Source organism: Pipistrellus kuhlii, unplaced genomic scaffold (genome assembly GCF_014108245.1).
Source record: "Pipistrellus kuhlii isolate mPipKuh1 unplaced genomic scaffold, mPipKuh1.p scaffold_m20_p_104, whole genome shotgun sequence".
NCBI classification, from domain to species: domain Eukaryota; kingdom Metazoa; phylum Chordata; class Mammalia; order Chiroptera; family Vespertilionidae; genus Pipistrellus; species Pipistrellus kuhlii.
This window is the reverse complement of record NW_023425410.1, coordinates 337,195-357,676: the sequence shown is the minus strand read 5'-3', so window position 1 is coordinate 357,676 and position 20,482 is coordinate 337,195. Positions and strand designations below refer to the sequence as shown.

Below are 20,482 nucleotides of genomic sequence, written 5' to 3'. Positions count from 1 at the left end.
GCTGGGGCAGGATGGTGAACCTGCAGCTGGTGCACTCAGGTGCGAGCGGGAGGGAGCGGGGGCTGGGGCCTGCGGGCGGCGCGGGGGGGGGGGGGGCTCTGGGTCCCGCTCCCGCCGCCCCCACAGGCGGTGTGCTGGCTGGGGTGGGAGGGGAGATAGGTGTTGGGGACCGTGGGAAAGCAGGCAGTTGGGCTGCGGGGCTGGGGGCGGCGGGCTCCCCAAGCTTCCCTCCTGGCTGTGGGTGTGAACTCTGGCCCCTTCAGGGCCTGTCCCCTCACTGCAGGGGTGGCTCGCTCACTGCGCCACACGGTGTGGCCTGGGAGGTGTCACTGAGAAACACACTAGGACCCACATGTTCCACGTGTGGGTCTGGGCTTTTCCGGGAGGCGGAGGCAGAGGGGGCACTGTGTGGCCGGGTGGGCGGAGTGGGGCCAGGCCCGCGGAGAGCGGGGGCGCGGGGAGCGGGAAGGTGGGCCGCCGCAGGCCTTGCAATGCTGTGCTCCCGGTGGGAGCAGGGGCGGGGCCGTGGCAGAGGCGAGTCCACTCTGCCCCCCGCCCCCCAGCAGACAGGAGCCTCCTCTCCTCGTGGGCAGATGGAATGCGTCCCAGGAGTCAGTGTCTCCCGCCGGAGTGGAGTGTGGCCTGGGGTGAGCCTGCGGCCCCCCATCACCCTGCGGACCCTCCCTCCCAGCTGGACGGCACTGCCCTGAGGGCGGGCTTGGGTAGGGGCCTTCTGGAGCTCAGCACTCCCCACAGGACCGCCGAGGGCGCGCGGGGTGGTGCTGTGACCGCCCTCCTTCCTGGGGGGGAGGCCCCCCCAAGGAGCAGCAGCTGGAGGCCTTGCTCTGTCCTGGGCCAGCAGCCCCGGGGACACGCAGGTCCCCTGAGGCAGGCGAGCAGGGTGCTGGCTCTGAGGGGCCGGGTGTCAGGAGCTGCCGGGAAGGGCTGGGAGGCCGCTGCAGCCCCGCCCCCCTTCACTTCCCACCGGCAGCCTGGGCGGGAGGAGGCTTCAGAAACGCACCCCCCAAGTGGCCAGTCCTTTTGGGCCAAGATCAAAGACTCCCAGGGGGCTTCACCCTCCTGCTGGGGTGGGGGAGGGGGAGAGGGGCAGCTGGACCGGCTTCCTGCCCTCTGCAGGCTGAGAGGACGAGCAGAGAACAGCAAAGCAGGGACGGGAGGTGAGAGGGCTTAGCCCCCAGGCTTGGCCTTGGAGGAGGCCCAGAGGCCCTCATTCTGTGGGTTCCAGCCCAGAGGGGAGACTGGAACCCTAAGGGAGGGGTGGTCCTCGGGACGGTCTCCATCCCCCTCCTGGGTCTCCGATCCTCTCTGCCTCCCCTCAGGTGCAGCCCTGCCCCTGGTTTCCCTCGGGCACGCAGAGCACCCCCCAGGCTGCCTGTGGGTGGGGTCTGCACCCGGCGGGCGGGGCCTGGGCGGGGTGCCTGCTCCTGCGGGAGGCACTTCGAGGTCGGTCTGGGCCCTCAACCCAGGGCCCTCCTGGCGGGAACTGGTCTTCCGGGCCCTGTTCCCCTCCAGTGGCCTCTCTCCGGCTGACGCATGAGTGTTTCAGGCGAAGTCAGGACTTGGAGAAAGCCACCGCGCAGGCGGAGGCCGGGCTCCCACAGAGCTGCGCGAGCAGAGCTGGCGTGGTGTGGGGAGGGCGCCCGTCCGCCCGCTCGGCTCGCCGCCTCTGTGTCGCAGGCCTGCTTTGTGCCAGGGCAGCCCCGTGGACTCACTGGCACCAGGGGAGCAGGAAGGTCGGGAGCAGGAGTGCACAGTGGGCGCAGGCCCCTCAGATGGCACCACAGCCGTGGCCCTCGAGCCAGGCCACCCTAAGGCTCTGTGACCTGGTGTGAGACGTCAGGGCTGCCTGGGCCTGGCGTGTGCACATCAGAGAGCAACGCCCACGTGGAGCAGGAGCAGGCTGGAAGTCCCCAGACCTGGGCACCACGGCCAAGGAGGGGCTGCCTGCTAAGCCAGGCAGAGGGGTGAGAGGGATGGGTGGGCAGGGAAGGAGAGGAGAGAGAGCAGGGAGCAGCCAGACGGGAAAGGCTGGCCACAGGCTCCTTCTCTGCCACCCCCAGTGAGCTGCTCCCTTGGGCTGGGAAGGGTCAGGGACGGCCTGGGGGTCCTGGGTGGGAAGGACAGGCAGGGGGGTCCTGGGTGGGAAGGCCGGGCAGGGGGGTCTCTCCTGGGTGGGAAGGCCGGGGTCCTGGTGGGAAGGCCCGTAGTGTGAGGGAGTGGATTTCTCTGGAAGGAGCAAGTCTCCTGCAGGAAAAGGGGAGCCCTGGCTGCCTCCGAAGTGGAACGGGGCCCCTTGCATGTTCTCGGGGGACATGCCCTGTCATGGTGCCGGGAGAGGTGGGGGAGCTGGGCCCCGGAGGTCTGAGGCAGGAGGATACCAGCCTGCAGGGGGCTGGCGCCTGCGGTCCACAGGGCACTGGGTCCGCAGATGCCTGAGGGGGGCAGCTCCTGGGCCGTGCGCAGGCGGGGCGAGGTGGGCCTTGCAGGAGCGCTGCAGTATCGGCGCCCTCCCCCAGAGCGGCGAGCCTCCGGGGAGGGAGTGATGGCGAAGAGCCGGCTCAGCTGCAATGAGATAAGCGCTCCTCTCCCTCCCGCTGCGGTCTGGCCCCAGCACCGGCTTCCCGGGGAGTTTCGGTGTTGGCCCATTTTTAGGCTGAGACCCAAGAGCTCGTCCCACCCATCAGCACCAGCTCCTACCGGCAGGAACCGGTTCTCGGCAGCAGAGTCACCGTGGGCCTGAGGAGCTCTCCCAGGTCACCCCCACTCGGGCTCAGGCCGTCCGGCTCAGCGGGCCGTGGGCTGCCCCGCGGGCGCGGGCCTGAGACTCCTCAGCATCCTGTGTGCAGCAAGCAGGACGGCTCTGAGCACCAGGAAAGGAGGCGAGGACTGGGTCTATTCAAAGGCAGAGAGGGTGGGCACTGGGAGAGAGCTTGGGTTACAGCGTAAAGTGATGATGCAGCTTAAAAAAAGGTGCGCTTATTGAAGGCCAGAGTTTGAGGCAGGCTGGTTCGAGGCTCCGGGCAGCCCAGCCTCCCTGAACGAGCTCTTCCTGTGCGCATGAGTGTTTCAGGCGAAGTCAGGACTTGGAGAAAGCCTCTGCGCAGGCGGAGGCCGGGCTCCCACAGAGCTGCGCGAGCAGAGCTGGCGTGGTGTGGGGAGGGCGCCCGTCCGCCCGCTCGGCTCGCCGCCTCTGTGTCGCAGGCCTGCTTTGTGCCAGGGCAGCCACGTGCACCCTTTTATATTTGCTCCTCATCGTAACTCTGGAAAGTATCTTTGTTCCCATTTTTCAGTTGAGAAAACTGAGGTTCAGGTACGTGGCCAGGATCCTCCAACTCATTGCAAGGCACTGGGATTAAACCCAGTTCTGTCTGCTACCCAAACCCAGGCTCTGAATGACAGGCGCTACTGACACAGATTCAAAAATCTCCAAGGGGCCCTACCTGGTTGGGCTCAGTGGCTAGAGCGCCTGAACGGCCTGAAAGGTCCTGGGTTTGATTACAGTCAAGAGCACAAGTTCAGGTTTGCAGCTCGATCCCGGTGGGGGGTGTGCAGGAGGCAGCCAATCAATGATGCTCTCTCATCATGGATGTTTCTAACTCTCCTTCCTGCTCCCTGCCCCTCTGAGATCAATAAATATATATGTTTAAAAAGTCACCAAGGGGAGGATCCCCCGCCCCCCAGTCCTCCCCGCAGCCTCTGCGTTTCCTCAGCGTCGCCCAGGCTCTCTGTGAGCGGTGCTTGGGGGGAGGCAGACAGAGCCTGATGCCACTGGCTCCAAGGAGGGCAGCCCACGCCCTCTGCCGATGAGCCCAGCGCCCACACTGGTCAGTGCGTCTTCCGCAGGACAGGCTCCGCGGAGAGCTGCAGATCGCAGAGAAGGGACTTGGGCGCAGGAAGGCCCTCCTCGATGCAGTGCACGGAGGTCCCCAGACAGGACGGGCAGGGCAGTGTGGGTCTGGGGGAGGCCGTGCAGAGCTCCAGGGTTGGGTCTGGGAATCATCACTTTGGCAGGTCTCCTAACAGCCCTGAGGCCACAGTGGCCCCTCAGGTTGCTTCCTTTCTCCCTGGCTTCTGTGGTGTCCTAAGAGCTGGGGAGCCTCTGGGCTCCCCATCTCTGTCTTGCTAGGCAGGGAAGTCACCCCTCCTGCCCTGTAGTCACAATCCCCAGGGGCCACAATTTAAATCTCTTCCAGAGCCACACACATCATTGCTTCCCCCCAAAAATGGGCAGGTTGCTCCCACTTTCCTTGGAGAAGTGGTCCCCCTTTTCCTGCATCCTGATAATGTCCAGACTGCCAACTGCTTATGACCTCATGCAAATGAATACTGCCTGCTTACCTGGGATTGGCTGGTGAGCCAGGTATGCAAATTGACTCTTGGAGACTTGATCTGGTTTGAAAGAGTTAAAGTGCTGCCCCAAAAAGAGGTGGGGTGAGGGTTCATGCCATTTGTATAAGATACTAGAGCCCCATTGCATGAAGATTCCTGCAAAAATAGGGCTTCCTGCAGCAGGAGCAAAGCCCGCCTTCTCCCTCGCTCCCTCCCGCCTGATGCCTCCCTTTCTCCCTTCTCAACCACTTCACTCCCTTCTGCAGCACTTGGCTTCCTTCTATGCTGTCTTCAGTCTTCCCTCCATGCCTGTGTATGCAAATTAACCATAATCTTTTTTTTTTTTAAATATTTTATTGATTTTGTACAGAGAGGAAGGGAGAGAGATAGAGAGCTAGAAACATCGATGAGAGAGAGCGTCATCGATCAGCTGCCTCTTGCACACCCCCTACCGGGGATATGCCCGCAACCAAGGTACATGCCCTTGACCGGAATCGAACCCGGGACCCTTCAGTCCCCAAGCCGACGCTCTATCCATTGAGCCAAACTGGTCTCGGCTAACCATAATCTTTGTTGAGTTAATTTGCATACTCGCTCCTGATTGGTTGGTGGGCATAGCGGAGGGATGGTCAATTTGCATGTTTCTCTTCTATTAGTGTAGACTAGAGGCCCGATGCAGGAAATTTGTGCAAGAGTAGGCCTTCCTTCCTTGGCCACAGGCAGGCACCCAGGACCTGGGCTTCCTCCACAGCCCCAACTTAGTCAGGAAGGCCCACTAAGGGTCTAATTAGAATATTATGCTTTTATTATTATAGATTCTTCAGGGTGTTTGCTAAGGAGCATAGTTAGAGAGTGAGGTCAAAGTGCCTCTTTCCTTCTCTCTCCTGACTTTGGAGGACACTTGAGGGCCTCATCGTTTATTGAAATGGAGCAGGACAGAGAGGCAAACCCCACAGCCCCTGGGCAGGTCTTCTCTTTCTGCGAGGCTCAGACCTACCTGTCACCCCTGTGCTGCTGGCAGTGTAAGAGAGAAGTATTAGGTCTAGTAATAATTAATGTCGTTTTCTAATACCTTTTTAAAATCGAATTTATTTAAACAATACAACAAAATTTAATCAACAATATAGTTGCCGTTGTTTTCTTCTACTTGTGCCCAACGCTCAGGAAGCATTTTAATCCCTCTGTTGTAAAATTCTTGTGATTTTGATGCAAAAAATTCGGTCAATGCATTTTTGAGGCATTCTTCATTATTAAATTTTTTTCCAAGAAGCAAGTTTTGCAAAGAACGAAACAAATGGTAATCGGAAGGGGCAATATCAGGAGAATATGCAGTTTGAGGGAGAACTTCCCATTCCAACTGGCGCAGTTTTTCAGCAGTGATTCTTGCAGTATGCGGTCGTGCATTATCGTGGTGAAGAATTACGCCCTTCCGATTAATCAGCGCGGGTTCTTTTTCTCTTAAAGCTTGGGCTAACCTTTCCAATTGGGCACTATACACTGCACTTGTAATGGTTTGGTTAGATGGTAAAAGTTCATAATGAAGAGTTCCTTTAAAATTCCACCAAACACACAACATCACTTTTTTCGCATGCAAGTCAGGTTTTGGCGTGGGCTGCGGAGCCTCATTTTTGTCCAACTATTGAGGCCGCCTTTTCAAATTAACATACAGCACCCATTCTTCATCTCCGGTAACAATTTGCTCTAAAAACGGCAAACGGTTTTGATGAGAGAGGAGCGAACTGCAAATTGTGACTCTTTGATTACGGTTGTTGTCGGTCAACTCATGAGGAACCCATTTTCCAAACTTTTGGACTTTGCCAAGTGCACACAATTGATTGGAAATTGTTTTTTGTGAACAATCTAAAGTTGTCGCAAGCTCTTGTTGGGTAATTTGAGGATTTTGCACCAAAAGAGCTTGAAGAGCTTCTTGATCAAAATTGGACACACGGCCTCGACCACTCTTGTCATCTAACGAAAAATTTCCCTCGCGAAATTTCTCAAACCAACGCTGGCATTTTCTGGCGCTAACTGCATCTTGACCAAGAGCACTACAGATGTTTTTTGCAGCCTCACTTGCTTTTCTTCCTAATTGGAACTCGTAAAGCATGCAGTGCCGAATATGCTCTTCATCCGCCATCTTCTTAGCCCTAGTTTTGCAACAAAAACCAAACCAAACACAAACTTTTTCAAGCAAAACTTGTTAATTGCACTTCACACGTTCTGTAGATACCACGTGTTTGAAGGTTATGTCAATACAAGTCAACGCCAAGCAAGATTTTAAATGAATGTTAAAAAACGAGATTAATTATTACTAGGACCTGGAAGGACAGGGCCAGGGAGACCCCAGGAGCTGGGTTTCATTCCTGGGGGCAGCTGCTGACCTCTGAGATCCAGAGGACAGGCAGGAATTGGAGAAGAAATGTGAGTAGGTGACGAATTAGTTCAAGGTCTTCTTACCTTCCAGGATCGGGTTTTAGGGGAGGAGGGAAGGTGGCTATTTCTTATGCTGCTTTAACAAGTAAAATAAAGCCCCCGAATCCAAAAGGAAGTGAGGATTGGGAATGGCAAGCCTTCTTTCCCAGCCCCACCCTACCCCACCCTCTTGTTGCATGTTTACCATGGAGCTTGGCGGTGGGAGGGAATGACCATAAGTGATATGAGGTGAGGAAGAGGGGGAGGCCAGCGAAGGTAGGAGGAGATTGTGCCCGGAGCTATGGACATGCGAATGGCTGTGAGTCCAGAAGCCAGGATTGTGTAAATTACACATCCACTTCGCTGTTTGGGTAAAGCCACGTGTCATAGCAAGAGGAAGTGTGGCCTGCTGCTGAAATCACTGTGCTTTCCCTGCAGATAGCAAGATGAGTGGGGACGGAACCCAGCCCTCAGGTGGTCACAGCGCCCTGGGCCAGGTGGACACAGGTAAGACGGTCTTCTCTTCCGGGTGGCACAGGAAGACAGAGTGGGAGAGAGCTGTTGAAAATCTTCCGACACTGTGGTGTCTGTTCTCACGTGGTCTGTTAGCCAATCAGACCCAGAAGGTGGGCCCTAGGGAATACAGGAATCCCAAGGGTCACGGGTAAGTCCCGAGCCTCTGAATAATGCACCTTGATCTGCAGCAGAACAGAACTTGGCTAGAAAAAGGCCAGACACTTAAAATAAAACAAAACAGTTAGGGGGCAGATTCGCATCTTGATGCTCCATTCCAACACCCTAAAAGCAACAGGCACGTCCCGGCTGCTACTGACGGACAGAAAGCAGATGCTGTCTTCAGTAAATGGAGACCGGAGCCTCCGCGCTGCGCCCCCCCCCATTTCTCACTGGTCCTCATGTGCGGAGCAGGAACTGGAGAAGGTGAAGCCGTGGGTGTGAGGACTCACAGAGGGAGGCCTTTGCGTGTGAGGAAGAAAGAGGCAGGGAGAACGGGAACACCTGCCTGCTTTTAACTCTCTAGTTCAGGCCTTGCTTTGAAAGCTCCATATAATTAAAAATAAGTTAAAGAAAGAGAGCATGAATTGTAACCTCACCAAATAACTTTAATAGCATCCCAACAAGACTTCAATTAGCCTTTCATCTGGGTCATTGGAGACGTGGAAATTAGAAGTGGAAAGGAATCGGTGACCCCAGAGCTAAAATACCTTCCCAGTCTTCAGGTCAGTCTCCAGGTACCGTCTAGTTCCATTCTTGAAGCTAAAAGACGGGGTGAGGGATAAAATAACTGGATTTTTTGGGGGTGGGGCGGGGCATCTGCAGGATGCATTCTCTGCCCCCCATTTCATACCAAAACAATATCTGTTCACACAAGCTGAGCGGAGGCTGCTCATTGTTTCGTGTGCAGAGACAGCTGAGCTAGGAAAGTGGGCCAGTGGCACTGTTTTGCAAGTGATTTATAACCGAGTGTTTTCCTGAGCTTCTGTGGGTGAGACACTGTTCTTCCCAGTCGAGAAGAACTCCAGCGAGGCTTTAAAACCAGCCCGGCTCTGACACTGCCCCAGAGAAGAGCCAGATGGGGTGTGCAGGAGATGAGGGCTCAGCTCCGGGCTGGGGCAGGACGCGAAGGTGTTGCTGACACTGTGAGCGAGGTCGGCCTCCTCTCGGGGACTGTGGAGCTGGGTGCAGACAGTCGAAGGAGAAAGAACCCAGCCATAGGTTGGGACTCAGAGTCTGACTTCATCCCAAGGTTATTGGCGATCAGTGTGCAGCCTGAGCCCAGCCGCTGTGCCTCCCTGGAGGCAGGAGCAGGCGGCCTGGAGCAGTGAGCTTAGGCTGGACAGAGAGGGTGGGAACTGCAGCTCTGCGCTTCCCGGTGCATGATCAATACCTTAGGTGTGAGATCTGCACGTGGGTTTAGGTGTGCGATCTGTACGTGGGTTTAGGTGTGAGATCTGTACGTGGGTTTCGGTGTGAGATCTGTACGTGGGTTTCGGTGTGAGATCGGCACGTGGGTTCCGGTGTGAGATCTGTACGTGGGTTTAGGTGTGAGATCTGTACGTGGGTTTCGGTGTGAGATCTGTACGTGGGTTTAGGTGTGAGATCTGTACAGTGGGTTCCGGTGTGAGATCTGTACGTGGGTTTAGGTGTGCGATCTGCACATGGGTTTGGTGTGAGATCTGTACGTGGGTTTCGGTGTGAGATCTGTACGTGGGTTTCGGTGTGAGATCGGCACGTGGGTTCCGGTGTGAGATCTGTACGTGGGTTTCGGTGTGAGATCGGCACGTGGGTTCCGGTGTGAGATCTGTACGTGGGTTTCGGTGTGAGATCTGTACGTGGGTTTCGGTGTGAGATATGTACGTGGGTTTAGGTGTGAGATCTGTACGTGGGTTTAGGTGTGCGATCTGTACGTGGGTTTCGGTGTGAGATCTGTACGTGGGTTTCGGTGTGAGATCTGTACGTGGGTTTAGGTGTGTGATCTGTACGTGGGTTTTGGTGTGAGATCTGTACGTGGGTTTTGGTGTGAGATCTATACGTGGGTTTAGGTGTGAGATATGTACGTGGGTTTAGGTGTGAGATCTGTACGTGGGTTTAGGTGTGAGATCTGTACGGGGGGTTTAGGTGTGAGATCTGTACGTGGGTATAGGTGTGAGATCTGTACGTGGGTTTCGGTGTGAGATCGGCACGTGGGTTCCGGTGTGAGATCTGTACGTAGGTTTAGGTGTGAGATCTGTACGTGGGTTTAGGTGTGAGATCTGTACGTGGGTTTCGTGTGAGATCTGTACGTGGGTTTAGGTGTGAGATCTGGAACGTGGGTTTAGGTGTGAGATCTGTACGTGGGTTTAGGTGTGAGATCTGTACGTGGGTTTCGGTGTGAGATCTGTACGTGGGTTTAGGTGTGAGATCTGTACGTGGGTTTAGGTGTGAGATCTGTACGTGGGTTTAGGTGTGAGATCTGTACGTGGGTTTAGGTGTGAGATCTGTACGTGGGTTTTGGGTGTGAGATCTGTACGTGGGTTTAGGTTGTGCGGATCTGTTAGTGGGTTAGGTGTGAGATCTGTACGTGGGTTTAGGTGTGAGATCTGTACGTGGGTTTAGGTGTGAGATCTGTACGTGGGTTTCGGTGTGAGATCTGTACGTGGGTTTCGGTGTGAGATCTGTACGTGGGTTTCGGTGTGCGATCGGCTGGGTTTAGGTGTGAGATCTGTACGTGGGTTTAGGTGTGAGATCTGTATGTGGGTTTAGGTGTGAGATCTGTTCGTGGGTTTAGGTGTGAGATCTGTACGGGGGTTTAGGTGTGAGATCTGTACGTGGGTTTAGGTGTGAGATCTGTACGTGGGTTTCGGTGTGAGATCTGTACGTGGGTTTAGGTGTGAGATCTGTACGTGGGTTTAGGTGTGAGATCTGTACGTGGGTTTAGGTGTGAGATCTGTCCGTGGGTTTAGGTGTGAGATCTGTACGTGGGTTTCGGTGTGAGATCTGTACGTGGGTTTTCGGTGTGAGATCTGTACGTGGGTTTCGGTGTGAGATCGTGTACGTGGGTTTCGGTGTGAGATCTGTACGTGGGTTTACGGTGTGAGATCTGTACGTGGGTTTCCGGTGTGAGATCTGTACGTGGGTTTCGGTGTGAGATCTGTACGTGGGTTTCGGTGTGAGATCTGTACGTGGGTTTAGGTGTGAGATCTGTACGTGGGTTTCGGTGTGAGATCTGTACGTGGGTTTAGGTGTGAGATCTGTACGTGGGTTTGGTGTGAGATCTGTACGTGGGTTTCGGTGTGAGATCTGTACGTGGGTTTCGGTGTGAGATCGGCACGTGGGTTTCGGTGTGAGATCTGCACGTGGGTTTCGGTGTGAGATCGTTACTGGGTTCCGGTGTGAGTCTGTATGTGGGTTTCGGTGTGAGATCTGTACGTGGGTTTCGGTGTGAGATCTGTACGTGGGTTTCGGTGTGAGACTTTCTGTACGTGGGGTTTCGGTGTGAGATCTGTACGTGGTTTTGGTGTGAGATCTGTACGTGGTTTTCGGTGTGAGATCTGTACGTGGGTTTGGTGTGAGATCTGTACGTGGGTTTCGGTGTGAGATCTGTACGTGGGTTTCGGTGTGAGATCTGTACGGGGGTTTCGGTGTGAGATCTGTACGTGGGTTTAGGTGTGAGATCTGTACGTGGGTTTTCGGTGTGAGATCTGTACGTGGGTTTCCGGTGTGAGATCTGTAACGTGGTTTTAGGTGTGAGATCTGTACGATGGGTTTCGGTGTGAGATCTGTACGTGGGTTTCGGTGTGAGATCTGTACGTGGGTTTCGGTGTGAGATCTGTACGTGGGTTTCGGTGTGAGATCTGTACGTGGGTTTCGGTGTGAGATCGGTACGTGGGTTTCGGTGTGAGATCTGTACGTGGGTTTCGGTGTGAGATCTGTACGTGGGTTTCGGTGTGAGATCTGTACGTGGGTTTAGGTGTGAGATCTGTACGTGGGTTTAGGTGTGCGATCGGCTGGGTTTAGGTGTGAGATCTGTACGTGGGTTTCGGTGTGAGATCTGTACGTGGGTTTCGGTGTGAGATCTGTACGTGGGTTTCGGTGTGAGATCTGTACGTGGGTTTCGGTGTGAGATCTGTACGTGGTTTCGGTGTGAGATCTGTACGTGGGTTTAGGTGTGAGAGTCTGTACGTGGGTTTCGGTGTGAGATCTGTACAGTGGGTTCCGTGGTGTGAGATCTGTACGTGGTTTAGGTGTGAGATCTGTACGTGGGTTTAGGTGTGAGATCTGTACGTGGGTTTCGGTGTGAGATCTGTACGTGGGTTTCGGTGTGAGATCTGTACGTGGGTTTTGGTGTGAGATCTGTACGTGGGTTTCGGTGTGAGATCTGTACGTGGGTTTAGGTGTGAGATCTGTACGTGGGTTTCGGTGTGAGATCTGTACGTGGGTTTAGGTGTGAGATCTGTACGGGGGTTTAGGTGTGAGATCTGTACGGGGGTTTAGGTGTGAGATCTGTACGGGGGTTTAGGTGTGAGATCTGTACGTGGGTTTAGGTGTGAGATCTGTACGTGGGTTTCGGTGTGAGATCTGTACGTGGGTTCCGGTGTGAGATCTGTACGTGGGTTTTGGTGTGGAATCTGTACGTGGGTTTCCGGTGTGAGATCTGTACGTGGGTTTCGGTGTGAGATCTGTACGTGGGTTTTGTGTGAGATCTGTACGTGGGTTTGGTGTGAGATCTGTACGTGGGTTTGGTGTGAGATCTGTACGTGGGTTTAGGTGTGAGATCTGTACGTGGGTTTAGGTGTGAGATCTGTACGTGGGTTTCGGTGTGAGATCTGTACGTGGGTTTCGGTGTGAGATCTGTACGTGGGTTTAGGTGTGAGATCTGTACGTGGGTTTAGGTGTGAGATCTGTACGTGGGTTTCGGTGTGAGATCTGTACGTGGGTTTCGGTGTGCGATCGGCTTGGTTTAGGTGTGAGATCTGTACGTGGGTTTAGGTGTGAGATCTGTACATGGGTTTCGGTGTGAGATCTGTACGTGGGTTTCGGTGTGAGATCTGTACGTGGGTTTCGGTGTGAGATCGGCTGGGTTTAGGTGTGAGATCTGCACGTGGGTTTAGGTGTGAGATCTGTATGTGGGTTTAGGTGTGAGATCTGCTCGTGGGTTTAGGTGTGAGATCTGTACGTGGGTTTAGGTGTGAGATCTGCACGTGGGTTTAGGTGTGAGATCTGTACGTGGGTTTCGGTGTGAGATCTGTACGTGGGTTTCGGTGTGAGATCGGCACGTGGGTTTCGGTGTGAGATCTGTACGTGGGTTTAGGTGTGAGATCTGTACGTGGGTTTAGGTGTGAGATCTGTACGTGGGTTTCGGTGTGAGATCTGTACGTGGGTTTAGGTGTGAGATCTGTACGTGGGTTTAGGTGTTGAGATCTGTACGTGGGTTTCAGGTGTGCGATTGTACTTGGTTTTGGTTGTGAGATCTGTACGTGGGTTTAGGTGTGCGATCTGTACGTGGGTTTGCGGTGTGAGATCTGTACGTGGGTTTAGGTGTGAGATCTGTACGTGGGTTTCGGTGTGAGATCTGTACGTGGGTTTAGGTGTGAGATCTGTACGTGGGTTTAGGTGTGAGATCTGTACGTGGGTTTTGGTGTGAGATCTGTACGTGGGTTTCGGTGTGAGATCTGTACGTGGGTTTAGGTGTGAGATCTGTACGTGGGTTTCGGTGTGAGATCTGTACGTGGGTTTAGGTGTGAGATCTGTACGTGGGTTTAGGTGTGAGATCTGTACGTGGGTTTAGGTGTGAGATCTGTACGTGGGTTTCGGTGTGAGATCGGCACGTGGTTTTTAGGTGTGAGATCTGTACGTAGGGTTTCGGTGTGAGATCGGTCACGTGGGTTTAGGTGTGAGATCTGTACGTGGGTTTAGGTGTGAGATCTGTACGTGGGTTTGGTGTGAGATCTGTACGTGGGTTTCGGTGTGAGATCTGGCACGTGGGTTTTAGGTGAGATCTGTACATGGGTTTAGGTGTGAGATCTGTACGTGGGGTTTAGTGTGAGATCTGTACGTGGGTTTCGGTGTGAGATCTGTACGTGGGTTTAGGTGTGAGATCTGTACGTGGTTTGGGTGTGAGATCTGTACGTGGGTTTAGGTGTGAGATCTGACGTGGGTTTAGGTGTGAGATGTACGTGGGTTTGCGGTGTGAGATCTGTACGGGGTTTAGGTGTGAGGAATCTGATACGTGGGGTTTCGGTGTGCGATCGGCTTGGTTTAGGCTGTGAGATCTGTACGTGGGTTCGGTGTGAGATCTGTACGTGGGTTTCGGTGTGAGAATCTGCACGTGGGGTTTAGTTGTGGAGATCTGTAACGTGGGTTTCGGTGGTGTGAGATCTGCACGTGGGTTTAGGTGTGAGATCTGTACGTGGGTTTCGGTGTGAGATCTGTACGTGGGTTTAGGTTTGAGACCTGTATGTGGGTTTCGGTGTGAGATCTGTACGTGGGTTTCGGTGTGAGATCTGTACGTGGGTTTAGGTGTGAGATCTGTACGTGGGTTTAGGTGTGGAGTCCTGTACGTGGGTTTCGGGTGTGAGATCTGTACGTGGTTTAGTGTGAGTGTGAGATCTGTACGTGGGTTTCGGTGTGAGGATCTGTACGTGGGTTTAGGTGTGAGATCCTGTACGTGGGTTCGGTGTGAGATCTGTACGTGGGTTTCGGTGTGAGATCTGTACATGGGTTTAAGTGTGAGATCTGTACGTGGGTTTAGGTGTGGTTTAGCCTTCCATCCTATAAAGGGATGGGACTTGCTGGGAGCCGGCGGAGGGTGTGTTAAGTCCTTAGCACTGTGTATGGCTCCTGGCAGCCAGACTATCGCTCCCTGACGGGCACCACGGGCTTCGATGATGCTGTGCTGCTTAGCTCTTTGGTGCTGCAGCCACTGGGGGCCCTTCTTTCCTTCATTCCTGCCAAGCAGGTGGGTCCCAGAGGTTGGTCTTTCAGTAAAGGGTTCTGTGTGGTTCCTGGACTCCAAGGAGACCATGAGTCCACGCTGCCTGCACTTCCCGCCAAGTCTTTCCCTCACTGGGACCCCGCCCAGCGGCCGTGCCCAGCCCAGCGGCCCGGCCAGCCCAGCAGCCATGCCCAGCTCAGTGGCGGGAGCACCAGTATGTAGGTGATCATCAAATTGCTGCATGTTTTGCAGACAGAAAAAAGAGATTGCTAATTAAGCAACCACACTTCCTGGAAAGCCACTGTGACTCAGTTTTTACAGAGGAGCGCTTATTATGCATCACCATGTTTACCACTTGGATTAATGGCTTTCTTGGGGTTTTAAGAGGCAGGTTCCTCTTCCCAGCAGGGCAGAATGAAGAGGCGGTCTGTGTCTGGGTTTAAAGGAACCATAAACAGAGGTGACCTAGAAAGCCCAGTGCCTGGGGCACCTTTGTGTTGTGTGAAATCCCCACCAGGCACAGGTTTGGGTGGGGGGGGGGGGCTGGGAAGAGGAGGAGAATTTTTCCATCCACACTGGCCCGGATGGCCAGGCCCAGCACCCCCAAACCCAACACCCCAGGCCCAGCACCCCCAGGCCCAGCACCCCAGACCCAGCACCTGCAGACCCAGCACTCCCAGACCCGGCACCCGCAGACCCAGCACCCACAGACCCAGCACCCACAGACCCAGCACCTGCAGACCCAGCACCCCGTAGACCCAGCACCCTCAGACCCAGCACCCCCAGACCCAGCACCCCCAGGCCCAGCACCCCAGACCCAGCACCCCCAGGCCCAGCACCCCAGACCCAGCACCCCAGACCCAGCACCCCAGACCCTGCACCCCAGACCCAGTACCCCCAGACCCAGCACCCCAGACCCAGCACCCCAGACCTTGCACCCCAGACCCAGCACCCCCAGGCCCAGCACCCCCAGACGCAGCACCCTCAGGCGCAGACACAGAGCCCTGGCTGGGGAGACGGCAGGACAAGCTTTTTTCCCTCTCGTCCTCCTGTCGGCATTTCGAGGGTGGAGAGTCAGCTGCCCTGTCTCAGGGTGACAGCTCTAGGGTCAGGGAGGCCCCGCCCACTCCTGGCAGAGGTTCGAGCAGGCTGTTTCTGGATCCCTGCACTGTCCCTCTTTGCCACCCCTTCGGTCCCCACCTGCTGCGCCCCTCCTGCGTCTGGCTGGCAGCTCTTTAGCGGGGCTGGTGGAGTGGCCGTAAGGAGACACCAGGCATTCCACACCCCGGGTGTGACTGACAGCCAGCACCCTGCCGCAAACCTCCCAGTGACAAGTGAGGAGGACAGAGGAGAGGCCCACTCGGCAGGGGCAGGTGCTGAGGAAGAATGTCAGCTCCTTTTCCCAGGACCCCACCTCGGCACTGACAAAGGAAACCTGGTCTTCCAAGTGGCTCTGTCCTCAGAGGTGGTGGGGAGCCCAGGCCAGCACAGGGACCGGAGCCGGGGGGCGGAGAGCGGAGGCAGCAGGGCTGTGAGAGTGGCGGGAGCGGGGGTCCACCCTGAGGCAGCGCCTGGCCGTGGGGGTGTGGGGAGGGGAGGCGGTGGGGGGGGGGCTGGCCACTCACTCCCCTTCTGTGGAAGGTGAGACTCTGGCCCTCAGAGCTCTCCTGCCTTCTCTTCTCCTGCACCAGCCCCTGACACCGGCCCTCTGTCCGGTGGGGCGGGGCAGCCAGATGACAGTGGGGCAGATGCCCGAGGAGGCCCCGCCCTCCTCAGAGGTGTGTGTGGGGGGAGCAGGGGAAGGAGCGCTGGAGACGGACGGCTCGGTCAGCTGTCCCTTCCTCTCTGGCTCCCTGTCCGTGTGCGCGGAGTGACTGACGCCTGCCCACCCGGGAGCAGCTGTGTGGGCGCCTGGCTCCTCGCTCACCTGAACGTTCCGCTGAAGAAGGGACGGCAGAGCTGTAGGGAGCCAGAGCTTGGTGTTCTCCAGGGTCCCGTCTGAGCCAAGACTAGCAGCCCTTCTCCGTCAGTGCACCCAGGCCTCCGCCCTTGCCCCAGGCCCAGCGAAGGGAGGCAGGGGCCTCGGAGCCGGGGCGGGCGGGCAGAGCGCGCTTCTCTGTCCACCAGTGTGGCCTCAGGGAGAGAAGGCCAGGCAGCTCGGGGGTCCTTGGGAGCGGGAGATGGAGGGAAGTGCACAGGCCTCTGATTGGAGCTCTTCCTGAGGAGGCCTGTGCACACACACACACACACACACACACACAAACAAACACACGCGCACATGCCGGCGTGCACATGCGTGCTCCTCGCTGGCCCAGGCCCTGGTCGGGGCATGTGCAGGGGGCAACCAAATCATGTGTCTCTCTCACATCAGTGTTTCTCTCATCTCTCCCTCTATCCCTGAAACCCATGGATGAGGATGAACAGCAACACAGGTGGCTCTGTCAGCAGGAACGGTCAGGAGACAAGACCGGCTCTGGGCTCTGTCCTGAGGGACATGGGGCCCACCTGCTGTGCTGGGGGGGTCCTGGGGGGCAGGGGGCAGGGGGCGGGGAGAAGGGGCTGCAGGAGTGGGAATGAGGGGTGAGCCAGGCCGCCTCCAGAAGAGGAGCAGGGAGCCCCGTCCTGCAGACGTGGGGCGGGGCTTGGGGTGCGGGATTCTGAGGGGACAGCTTGCCCACACCTCTCTCCTCTGGAGACATCTCAAACCAGCCCAGAGAAATGAGGACGCACTGTGCTTGGGACTGGTCTTCCCACTAAGAACAGCCAATGCCACAGTTTCTCGTGGCCTTTTTAACTCCATCTCCCTTGCATTTCTCCCTCTGCTCCGACACAATCCCTCCTCAGGCTGGCAGTCCCTCCCTGTCCCTGGAGGCCCCGCTGGCTAAGCCATCTCTGGGGCAGCCCTCCCGCCTGGTCTCCCCCGGGCTGCCGTCCCATCGCCCTCAGGAACACCAGTGAGAAACACCCGGTGAGGGAGACACATCGATTGGTTGCCTCCTGCACCCAACCCTAACCAGGGCCCAGGCCGGGGAGGAGCCTGCAACCCAGGAACCTGCCCTGGACCTGAATCGAACCCGGGACCCTTCAGTCCACAGGCCGACCCTCTAGCCACTGAGCCACGCCCTTCAGGGCCACCCTCTACATCTCGTTCATAGACGCCCGTGGGCAGACTTGGGGGTCTGGGGCTCAGAGGGGCTGGGGGGCTGAGCCGTTCCGGGGGACCAGCTGCTCTTCCTTTGGGGTCTCTGGAAGGCAGCGCGCCCCTGCACCCCGCTGTCTCTCTCTGGCCCCAGAGCACAGGAAGGGACAAACGGGGAGCCTGGTGGGCAGCCTCACCGCTCCTCACCGCTCCTCCGGCTGAGCCCCACGCTCCACTGCGGGCGTGGCCTGCTGGTGCTGGGTGCCCTGCCATTTCTGGAGGCCCAGGCCTCAGGCCGGGAAGCAGCGCAGCCCTGCCCCGCCCCCGCCCAGGCCGCCAGCCTCCCATTGTCCATCCGGGCTTATGCTGATCTGCGTACCAGGCAGACATTCGTTTGTCGTCATTTTTGAGCTGTGAATTTCTACGTTCTTATAACACAACATCGCCCTTTCCACAGCAGCATGGGGCCCAGGCGTGGGGGGAGGGCGTGGGGGGAGAGCGTAGGGGGCCAGGGCGTGGGGGGAGGACGTGGGGATGAGGCGTGGGGGGGAGGGCGTGGGGGGCAAGGGCGTGGGGGGAGGGCGTGGGGGAGAGCGTAGGGCCAGGCGTGGTGGGGGGAGGACGTGGGGATTGAGGGCGTGGGGGGAGGGCGGGGGGGGGGAGGACGTGGGGAATGAGGGCGTGGGGGGGAGGGCGTGGGGGCAAGGGCGTGGGGGGAGGGCGTGGGGGGAGAGCATAGGGGGCCAGGGCGTGGGGGGGGGGGACGTGGGGATGAGGGCGTGGGGGGGGAGGGCGTGGGGGGCAAGGGCGTGGGGGGGGGAGGACGTGGGGATGAGGGCGTGGGGGGGAGGGCGTGGGGGCAAGGGCGTGGGGGGAGGGCTTGAGGGTGAGGGCGTGGGGGTGAGGGCATGGGGGGGAAGAGTGTGGGGGGCCAGGGCGTGGGGGGGAGGGCGTGTGGGGGAGAGTGTGGGAGGGAGGGTGTGGGGGGCCAGGGCGAGGGGGGCCAGGGCGTGGGGGGAGGGCGTGAGGGTGAGGGCATGGGGGGGAGGGCTTGGGGGGCCAGGGAGTGGGGGGTTGTGGGGGGAGGGCGTGGGGGTGAGGGCATGGGGGGGAGAGCGTGGGGGGCCAGGGCGTTGGGCGAAGGTGTGGGGGGGAGAGCGTGGGGGGGAGAGTGTGGGAGGGAGGGTGTGGGGGGCCAGGGCGTGGGGGGAGAGCATGGGGGGGAGGGCATGGGGGGGAGAGTGTGGGAGGGAGGGTGTGGGGGGCCAGGGCGTGGGGGGAGGGTGGGGGGAGGGTATGGGGGAAGGGTTGGGGTGAGGGTGTGAGGGGGAAGGGCGTGGGGGGCCAGGGCGTGGGGACCAAATGGTGATGAAAGTAAATGTAAACACGTAACTCAGAAGAGCCCTTTCCTGTGTGCATCTGAGGGCCTTACATTCCTCTTCCTCCCACCGTAGGCACTGTGGGGGGAGGAGAGGGGTCCCGGCAGGAGGGGTCCCGGCAGGAGGGGTCCTGGCAGGGGAGGGGTTCGGGCTTCCCTGCTGGCAGAGCTGGAATGCCAGCCCCACACTCAGGTGAGAGGCCTCCAGAGGGGCAGGGAGCCAGGCCCCGCCTCCCAGGCCAGGCCTGCACCTCCCCAGCCCGGAGTGAATGCCCGGCTCAGGGGTGAACCGGTGTGGAAACGCGCTGCACACGTGGGGAAAGTCAAAGTGAAATGAGCAACCAAATGAGGCGCGTCTCAGGATCCAGAGGAACAGCCCAACCCAGGAACTGAGATGCAGTTCCGTTTTGTTCTGTCCCTCCCTCACAGACAGACAGATGCCCAGACTCACAAAGTCAGATCCCTCGGGGAGCCCAGGCCGGTTTAGCTCAGGGGATAGAGCTGTGGACTGTAGGGTCCCAGGTTCGATTCCGGTCCGGGGCAGGTAACTGGTTGCAGGCTCCTCCAAGGCATGGGCCTTGGTCAGGGTGTATGCAGGAGGCAACCAATGGCTGTCTCTATCACATGGATGTTCTCTCTGCCTCCCCCCCCCCCCACTTCCACTCTCTCTAAAATCCATAAGAGGTATCCTCGGGTGAGGATTTTAGAAAATAATCACTTGGAGAAAGCTCGTGGTGCCCAGGGCAGTGCTTCTGTTCCAGGCTGCCCAGGCACGGCTCAGGCGGAGGGTGAGGAAGGTTAGGAGAGTGAGGAGGGTGAGGAGGGTGAGGAGGGTGAAGAGGGTGAGGAGGGTGAGGAGGGTGAGGAGGGTGAAGAGGGTGAGGAGGGTGAAGAGGGTGAGGAGGGTGAGGAGGGTGAGGAGGGTGAAGAGGGTGAGGAGGGTGAAGAGGGTGAGGAGGGTGAGGAGGGTGAGGAGGGTGAAGAGGGTGAGGAGTGTGAGGAGGGTGAGGAGGGTGAAGAGGGTGAGGAGGGTGAGGAGGGTGAGGAGGTGAGGAGGGTGAGGAGGGTGAGGAGGGTGAGGAGGGTGATCAGTGTGAGGAGGGTGAGGAAGGTGAGGAGGGTGAAGAGGGTGAGGAAGGTGAGGAGGTGAGGAGGGTGAGGAGGGTGAGGAGGGTGATCAGTGTGAGGAGAGTAAGGGGGGTGAGGAGGGTGAGGATGGTGAGGAGGGTGAAGAGGGTGAGGAGGGTGAGGATGGTGAAGAGGGTGAGGAGGGTGAGGATGGTGAGGACGGTGAGGAGGGTGAGGAGGGTGAGGAGGTGAGGAGGGTGAGGAGGTGAGGAGGGTGAGGATGGTGAGGAGGGTGAGGATGGTGAAGAGGGTGAGGAGGGTGAGGAGAGTAAGGAGGGTGAGGAGGGTGAGGAGGTGAGGAGGGTGAGGATGGTGAGGAGGGTGAAGAGGGTGAGGAGGTGAGAAGGGTGAGGAGGTGAGGAGGGTGAGGATGGTGAGGAGGGTGAAGAGGGTGAGGAGGTGAGGAGGGTGAGGAGGTGAGGAGGGTGAGGATGGTGAGGAGGGTGAAGAGGGTGAGGAGGTGAGGAGGGTGAGGAGGTGAGAAGGGTGAGGAGGTGAGAAGGGTGAGGAGGTGAGGAGGGTGAGGAGGTGAGGAGGTGAGGAGGTGAGGAGGGTGAAGAGGGTGAGGAGGGTGAGGAGGGTGAGGAGGGTGAGGAGGGTGAGGAGGGTGAAGAGGGTGAGGAGGGTGAGGAGTGTGAGGAGA

At 57.8% G+C, this 20,482-nt stretch overlaps 1 protein-coding gene across 1 annotated transcript in view; it reads left to right on the top strand.

The window, feature by feature from the left end:
* Positions 1-20,482, top strand: part of POU2F3 (POU class 2 homeobox 3) — an 81,076-nt gene continuing 60,594 nt past the window's right edge. The window contains exons 1-2 of the mRNA XM_036430250.2: positions 1-39; positions 7,201-7,269. Of these exons, the coding sequence (XP_036286143.1) occupies positions 12-39; positions 7,201-7,269 (97 nt within the window). The 5' untranslated portion in view covers positions 1-11. The remainder of the gene's footprint in view (positions 40-7,200; positions 7,270-20,482) is intronic.